Source organism: Micropterus dolomieu, linkage group LG07, assembly GCF_021292245.1.
Source record: "Micropterus dolomieu isolate WLL.071019.BEF.003 ecotype Adirondacks linkage group LG07, ASM2129224v1, whole genome shotgun sequence".
Lineage (NCBI taxonomy): Eukaryota > Metazoa > Chordata > Actinopteri > Centrarchiformes > Centrarchidae > Micropterus > Micropterus dolomieu.
The window spans coordinates 23,157,184-23,166,338 of NC_060156.1; the positions used below are offsets into that span (position 1 = coordinate 23,157,184).

The 9,155-nt window shown below is 39.4% G+C and overlaps 1 protein-coding gene across 1 annotated transcript; it reads right to left on the minus strand.

The window, feature by feature from the left end:
* On the minus strand, window positions 1-8,023 carry ska3 (spindle and kinetochore associated complex subunit 3). Its single transcript, XM_046054960.1, has 11 exons — window positions 7,735-8,023; window positions 7,563-7,624; window positions 6,179-6,350; window positions 5,578-6,013; window positions 5,392-5,453; window positions 4,157-4,338; window positions 3,831-4,046; window positions 3,182-3,373; window positions 2,785-2,864; window positions 2,321-2,448; window positions 1-389 (listed from the first exon to the last, which is right to left on the minus strand). The coding sequence occupies exons 1-11, from the start codon at window positions 7,853-7,855 to the stop codon at window positions 232-234; spliced, it is 1,809 nt and encodes a 602-aa protein (XP_045910916.1). The 5' UTR covers window positions 7,856-8,023; the 3' UTR covers window positions 1-231.
* Between the last annotated feature and the right edge of the window lie 1,132 nt (window positions 8,024-9,155).

Sequence of the window (9,155 nt, forward strand, 5' to 3'; positions counted from 1 at the left end):
TAAATTAATGACTAGCTATGCTTCAGATTTATTCCCAATCTGGGACACATACAATGAGGATTCCTTTTGTGAAGTTGTTTTTTATCCTGCAGTGTGTATTGATAGAAACAGGCATCCAGAGACCAGTGTCTCTGTAACTTAAAGATGGATATAGAATGAGGTTTTTGTGAGTCTAGATGAGGCTACGTTTGAGGTCCCGATGAGACAAAGTGTAATGTATCCAGGCAGCTGTTAGTAGTGTGTATTCAGTTTGTACACAGAGGTGTTCCTTGCTCCTCCCACATGCTGCAGCCTCTTGAGCTCGGTTAGACAGAGGATGTATATGGGGGTCCTGGTTCCAACATTGGTTATCTTCTTCAGCTCCTCCATCGGAAACTCTGTCTTTTCCCCTGCAGAGGGCACCGCAGAACAACAACAGATTAGATACATGATCAGACAGCTGTTAAGTCCAGTGCTCTTAATAGGTCCCATGTTTGTTTCAAAAGAAAATGCATCAGATATAGTTGTAAAACCTGGCTTTCTGACTTATTTTATGTACTTAACCTGGAGAGGAATATAAAAATAACCTTATTTTGGTATCCGTGTTGTCTTGATTGCATTTTTGAGTGAGGGTAAGTGCAAACATATTTAAGCCAAATCAATGTAAAACTGGTGACAATTAAGGGCTGAGGCTAATCCTTCCTAATACATCAGTTTTGCTAACCTAAACTAGGTTAAATTACTGTTTAGCGAACAGTTATGTATTTTATTTGTGTGTACATGTTTACTAGATGAAGTTCTCTGTTGTACTTTCTCCATTTTATTTATTTAGCTGATGCATATCCAAGGAGACTTACAATTAATGTATTCAACCATGTGCAAACAGCCAAAAAACTACAAGAATCATCAATTTCATGCTTCAAAAACTGCTTCTAAAGCTACATTTATAAACAATGAGACAGAAATTGTTGTTCTTTTTCTAAAACTTAAATGATGTCTTGTTTTTGGGACAATGTAACCACTTTAACAAGTTTATGAAAATAATTTTTTTGTTTGTCACTTTGTTAACAGTGTCTCATTAAAATTTGCTCAGTTTTATTTAATATTGTTGTGAGTTTCTTCTTCTAGCAGCGGTGAATGCCTGTGGTCTGAAAACAATACATACATGATATTAATTATAGCATTCATCATGTGGGAGAGAAATAACATAAATAAAAAAAATCAATTGGCATGACAGTTAAATATACCACATGCATTCTCCTGGAGTTGCAGTATGGCTTTTAGATGTAAACCAACTCCCGAGGTGAAATCACCTTGCTACTTGAGCCTTTATAAGCAGCCCATTACATCACACTGGGCATATCAAGCTTTTGTGGCCACATACAAGGTTAAAGGCTGTAGCCAGGTGTAGGTAGTCCCCTGTAGTCCACGATCAATCGTTATAGTAGAGTTTATTGAGTTAATGTGGTTAACGCCTTACATTGCAACTGGGGGTCACACATATGAGTGCTGAGAGTTTACACCGGCGAGTGAGATATCACCATGTAATACAGCCTTGTGGTGTAAATTAACTCCTGAGATAAAATAGTCATGTGTCGCTATCTGATCCTGTTTTTAGTAATGAACTGCATGAGATACTTCGTATTCTACTTTCATGGTTACTTGTTGGGAGGGATTATGGCTTGACTCGTGCTGTGGAGGAGCACTGACCACTGATTGTCATGGGCAGCTTTTTGCATTAAATACACCACATTACAGCTCAACAGGAAATCGTGACTAACATGGGCACCTTATTGTTTCTGTTCATTTAGAGCTTATGCAAGTGGAAACCACTGCTGTTAACTGACCGACATCAATTAAATAAAAATGATCTCAATTAGCATTAGTCACATCAGCTTCTCTTTTGAATGCGAAACAGTCTGCGTTAATGCTGGATACTATTTTGCAGACAGCAAGAGCTTCATGGACCAGGGCAATAATGCCGTTGCTACTGAACTGTGTTGTATTCATTGATAAAACATCAAAGTGGGGGGGAACATTTCTAACAAGGTTGTGTTATGCAGCCTAACAAAGCTGGGCAATATCACCACAAATCAATATCATAGTAACGTAAATACAATAAACTGATGATAAATAAAAGAGGCTACAGAATATTCTTTAACCAGGGGTTTGTACAAATAACAGTCTGAATAATATCATTAGGCAAATGAACATGTTCAATTCAACCATTGTTAAATCGTCTTGAATGAAAATGTTGAACTAAGTCATGAAAGATTTAAAGCATGAGAGTGGATAACTGTGACCGAGTTCTGTAGTTTTTGGTGATCACTATAGCACTGACCTTGACACTCTGCCGTGAATGTGTTGATGTTGTGGACTGCCTGGTTGAGGCTGGACAGAGTCATCTGCCTCAGGTAGCTGGGTAAACTCTGGAACTCGCTCTCTGACACCACAGACAGACTCACAGATCTGGGAAGAGGACATGTTACAATTAAAATATGGATTAAAAAAAACCAAGGCATGAATGATATCAGGACAAAATTAATAAAGCAATGAAATAGAAGGAAATAAACATCAGTCATGATTAGAAACAGGCAGGACAGATAAAACTAACCAACTCAAAATTCCCAAATCTATTGAAAATATACAAAGAAATTACACTACATCCCCGAATCTCTTTAATTAATAATATTTATTTTACTCAGCAGCAGTCTGATCTGATCTGCAACTTTAGTTGGGAGATTGTAGATGTCTAAAAGCATTTATCCAAAGTGGATCACACTGTGGTTTTCAGAGTTACTTTACCTGTTTTTATCCTTTTCCGGTCGGACGTGTGGTTGCACAACCACCATGCGGGACTTCTTCACCTGAGCCTGGGACAAAAGCTACAAAAACAAAAGAGACATTATAAATGGGAAAAAAAAATAAAATAAAAAACAACACACAAAACAACACACACACACACACACACGAGAACAGTATGGCAGGAAGCTTAAATCTTACATGTCAAACAAATTTTAAGTCTTCAAATCAGGGTTCTTTTCTCATGAGATCAAACTAAAGGTTGCTTGGATGAAGGGGAAATAAATCTCAATCTAACATCGTCAGCAGTACAAAATGTCTGTAGTTCATCAGCTAAAACAAAACTGCAGGTGTGATCTTTTTTTTAGCTGTAAAACAGGAATAAACAAGACTTACTTACTTTACAGATGTCCTGTGTAACAGAGCTGAGGTCTGGCATCTCTGGGGTGCCGGGCTCTTGGTAGTCCCTCCTGATGCGAGGTGTCCCCAAGCTGAACTCCTGGGTGGGTCCGTCCAGCTCCAGACTGTTGACAGTGGGATCTTTCATCACCTTTTCATGCTCAGTAGTCTTCTTCGGCATTTTTGCACTTCTCTAGAGGTAAACATGAGACACGTAAAAAGGCAAAAAAAGATTAAAGAAAAAGGCTCTAGTTTTTCCTCTCGACATGAAGGCCGTATTTCACAACACAGTAGCCAAAAGTAAATAATAGTTTTCAGATCATTTGTGCTCCCCCAAACTGACTAGGTGTGGAAAAGTTTGTCAGTAAAATGCAGCATAGTGTGTCCACTTAGCCTGACTCGTTTTGAAAATACTGATTGTGAATTTTATTAATTTGCTATTTTTGTTGTTTGCTATTCGTGTCTGTTCTTTTTTTATCTTAGTCATTTACATAACTCTCAATTCAAATGGTCTAGAATTATTATTCTTCAATTAATCACATGGCTCTGTGGGTTTTACTAATCTTTTCAAAAATATAGTCTCGTAAATTTTGGGATGAGTAGTGTGGCCTGTGGCAAAAAAAGATAAACAACCTTTCCTTTTGTCTTACACTTTGTAAAGAATTTCCCAAAACAGACTCCAGGTTTGGCATCGCTGGCATCTGCTCGTCCTCCACATTCAAGATGGATCTCTCTGGCACATCGTATTTCCAGGTGCGTTTGGAGCAGGTTGCTCCATTACGAGTAGGTGATGGAAGTTCAAAGGTTTGGCTTTGATCATCATCATCATCAACTTGTACGCTGACAGGTTCAGGCTGCTGTGCACTCTGCAAGCACAAACTCGGAGTTGAACATTTGTGTTCTGCAAGTCTGGATATGAAAATAAAGAATGTTTTGCTATTAGTTGACACAGATTTTTTATCATCATTCTTTATACCTTTTTGGTGCTGACCAGTCGGTTCACGTATGGTGTTTGAAACGCTGGCACCTCAGGGGTGGAAGGCACATTATCAGGGCAACTGGGGGATTCTGGTTCACCATTGCAGTGACCATTTGTCTTTTTGATCTTGAACCCTGGGGTGCAAAACACAGGTGGCTCTGGGGACTCCAAGTTGTTTGCTGAAGGCAGTAAAAACAATGTGATATAAGTGGATGGCAAAAACATGTTTCATTTCAGTGCTTTCTCTTATTTTAAGATGGTGGCATTTTTTTTTTATTTATCATCATTATTAACTTTTATATAGTCTAATTCTTTAAGTATAAGTTTTCCGAAAAGCATCTTAAAGTGGCGGTGTCATCCTGTAATATTCATAGGTTACATTTTTGAAAAGTGAAGTGACTTTATCTAATAATCACTCATATATTGAAACCAGAGTTTCTCTAAAAAATAAAAAAAAAAGTCTCAATTCCATTTTACAATTTAACTACAAGTAACTTTGCTAATAATTTAATACAATGATTTATGACTGAGAGCCACTGTAGAAAAACTGTTAATTCCTAGTTCATCACAATTACTCATTCTCATCTGTGACACCACGATGGTGGAACAAGCTTCCACATGCCATCAGAGCAGGGGCGTCCATCTATAACTTCAAGAAGAACACCTCTAACATGCACTTCTACTTCTTCTATCAATTGCACTTTTTTGTTAACTCTTACTTCTTTCCCTAGGTATTACCGATATTTACCCCACTGATTCCATTAGCTTTTGGTAGTATTTATTGCTGCCCTTATTAGTGTGTATTTTCAGTTGTAGATCTCGTGCTGTATTGATACTCTGTTGATGCTTGTATGTTGTTCCTCAAATATAAGTCGCTTTGGATAAAAGTGTCTGCCAAATGAGTACATGGAAGTTAAACAAAACAAAAAAGGTGGGGACAATATTGTGTACATACATACGAATTTTGAAGAAAAATGTCTTTATATTTCTCACTGTAACGTAACAAAAGTAGTATTATTATGGTACCAAAACCCAGGTATTGAATTGGCACTAGTATTGAAAAATTCCAAACTATACCTAGCCCTCGTTGTGGAGCTGTTTAGAAAAGGAATAAGAGCTCAGGAGAATGTTAAACATGAGCATGCTTGATCACAGGAAAAACAGAGGTAAGGTCAGCTAAAGATGGCAGTTAGAGCCTAAATTTAAGATGCGAGAGCAGGACAGTTTCATACCTTTTCTCTGCAAACTCTCCATTAGAGTGTTCACTGGTGGTGCAGGCATTTCTAGTGGTGGTCTGTTAAAGATGAGAACAATCATAAATCAGTAATAAGTAGGGACTAATGACTTGCTACAAATCCCACATGTTGCCAGAAGAGGTCAATAAAGGTTGCAATTACATAACCCACATTATGCTCTACCTTTGGGGCTTTTCAACGTTCTTCCGGAACAGATCCATAGTGAAGTCGTTGTTCAGACACATGGTGTGCTCTGAGATGCCAAAGTCATGCATCTGGGGTGTCTGTAGCTCATCGTCATCCATCCGCAGAGCACATTTGGGAGTTAAGGGCATGGGTGGCGGTGCAGGCGTGTTGAGAGAGGGGTGAGGGAGGCTCATTTGAGGCATAGGGGGCACTTCGGAGCACCACTCCGCCCCAGCCAGGGCTCTCTTCAGCTGCATCTCAGACAGGCCAAAGTCAGAGAGCTGCGGGGTGCGCAGCACATCAGTGAAAGGTGGAGGTCCCACTTTTAGGGATGATGAGGATTGATCATCTCCAATCTCTTCTCCTCCTGCTGACTTGGTTTCATTATCACCTACTTCTTCAACTTCAGCCTCTGACTCCTGACCTTTGGCCTCTGGTTAAGAGAAAGGTACAATAAAAACACATTGAGTGCCTCTTGTTTAGAAATTAGGAACAGTAGACATAACTTCACCTTGTAGAGCAGTACATCATCAGTAAATATCAGTGTGTTCACAAAGATGTACATTATGTTTGATAACTGACACATCTCATTACTTACTAATTGTTCTCTCTGTGTCTTGGGGGGCTTGGTAACCATATTTTTCCCAGTGTGCCTTAAGTGCCTGGATGTCCTTAGTGACCTTCTGCTCCATCACTCTGCTCGCTTTAATGAAGCTGCTAACCTCATTCTCCTTTGCTTTCTGCTGAACCAACTGTTCCTGGATCTGCCCCTGTGTGAGGACAGACCAGAGTTGAGCAGTACTCTCCTTTCCAAAGTTAACAGGCCCACAGACTTGTGATAATATTTTTCACAAAACTGACTAAAGTGCTAAAGATTGTGTGTTATAATATGGGCTGAATAATACATTATAAAGTTCAGAAATTCTTTATGATGCTTAAGGAGGAAATTATTAATTCTGCACAAACAATGACCTATTGTTAAATTTGCTGCCACTAATAATGTATTTTCCTGAAACAGTTATGTTGATTAAACTCATTGATAGTGTTATCTAAAAAAAAAAGTTATAAACTATATTGCAGGGCTATTGTGTAAAAAATGTGTAAAAATAAATGAACATTGCACTAATTATTTTTTGCTCATGTATACTCCTTACTACTGTAATATAGTATTTTACATATACACATATACACATGGTGTGCTCTGAGATGCCAAAGTCATGCATCTGGGGTGTCTGTAGCTCATCGTCATCCATCCGCAGAGCACATTTGGGAGTTAAGGGCATGGGTGGCGGTGCAGGCGTGTTGAGAGAGGGGTGAGGGAGGCTCATTTGAGGCATAGGGGGCACTTCGGAGCACCACTCCGCCCCAGCCAGGGCTCTCTTCAGCTGCATCTCAGACAGTTATTATTAGTATTTGTCTATATACAAACTTTCCATCCATCCATCTATCCATCCATTAAGCACCAATATATCCATCGTCAACCGCGATGACATCGGGCGAAAGGCGGACAGGTCGCCAGTCCATCACAGGGCCACACGTAGACAGACAACCACTCACATCCACACCGAAGGACAATTTAGGGTCACTAATAAACCTAGCCTGCATGTCTTTGGAGGGTGGGAGGAAGCCGGAGAGAACCCACAGGACACGGGGAGAACATGCAAACTCCACAGAGAGGCCACGACCTTCTTACTGTGAGGCGACAGTGCTAACCGCTGAACCACCGCGTCGCCCCAGCACCAATATATATCAAAGTTAATTCCTGTGAAAATGTGGCAATAAACCTGATTCTGATCTGATATGAACTGAAAATCATGTCAACGGACGGTCATTACAAAAAAGTAAAGTAAATTTTACATACCGAACACTGTAGGGTTGTATGTATTCTGCGTAAGTGTATGGTGGGAACGTGATGCTGGAAAACAACGATACCTTAATAATATCAGATAAATAATAAACAGAGTTTGGTGTAACGCCGTTACCTTCATGTTCCGGACGTCACAGTTCAGTTCGTGATATGCTCGCATCGCTTTCGCTGTGGTGTCTGAAATAAATAAATAAATAAATAAAGAACTTGTATTGACATCTGAAAACTAGCTAAATTATTTAAACATGCTTTATTGTGGCTGAACATCAGGATTGAGTGTCACTCACCGCTGTCAGTGACACCGTCGTTGTTGCGGTTTTCAAAGGTTTCCTGGAGCTTGGCAGTTTCTGACTCTAAAGTCACCGCCAGCTTTTTCAGCTTCGCAAAGAACCGTGCCGTCGGGTCCATTTTCAGTTAAGAGTCTAAATTATCCAAATGTGCTTTCAAACAGACAAACTCCGTCAGTGAAACCACCGAACAAGCTGTTTGTTTACTTTCTGGCAGAAAACAACTTTTCGATTTTGGCGCCTTTTCCGGCTTTAAGCGGAAGCGTCTTCTTCTTCTTGAGTTTTAGGCGCTTGGTCCAAATAGTTCTGTATGGTTATGTCTATGGTTTCATTCGCGCCCCCTATGTTAACAGTTTTTTCTTTCCAGAAAACAACAACGTTGGAAATTAAGGAAATTAACATAGACTGGAAATTAAGAGAAATGAATAAAGTAGCTTTTCATACAACGAGGAAAATAACTTTTGGCATCCATTACTATGGAGGACCGTGCCTGCCACCTGAAAATAAATACAGAAATTTAAAAAATGCTCAATAAATACATAAATATCCTATTCATTTTAATTTCTGTATTTATTTTCAGATGTGCCAGACACGATCCTCCATACATTACGGGGGTGTTTCTGCAAAATTCAAACTGAATATAAATAGATAACTATAATTGAGTGTTTGTGCAATTTCATGATATCTGGAAGGGGTCCAATGGTGTCAAATATGAATTTAATTGCAGCATTCTGAGATTCATATTTAAATACAAACATGTATTTTGTTATTCACTGTGTGTATTACTACTGTTGAGATTAAATTTTTGTATATATATACAAAAATTTAATCTCAACAGTAGTATATAGTATGTATTTGTTTGTATAGGGAGTACAAGACCCACATAAATGTGTTGTCTATGTATTCGTTTGGGTGTCGTTGTGGGTCGTCTGACCACACCCAGGTAGCTGCAATCTTTAAATTACTAGACCTCTGTCTAAACACCACCTACTTCCAGTACAACGGTGGATTCTACAGACAGAAGCATGGCTGTGCCATGGGCTCACCGGTATCCCCGATTGTGGCAAACATCTACATGGAAGAAGTGGAGAATAAAGCCCTCAACTCCTTCAGAGGAATAGCACCGAGCCACTGGTACAGATATGTGGACGACACCTGGGTCAAAATTAAAACCCAGGAAGTGCAAGCCTTCACAGAACACATCAACTCTGTGGACAGTAACATCAAGTTCACACGAGAAGATGTTCACAACAACAGTTTGGCCTTCCTGGACTGCACTGTACACATTGAAGAGGACAGGAGCGGAGGAAAAGAAGGTCAAACGCAACAACATTGTGATTCCATACGTGTCTGGAGTATCAGAGAAACTCAGGAGGATTTTCAACAAACATAACATCCCTGTGTTTTTTAAACCCAAGAAC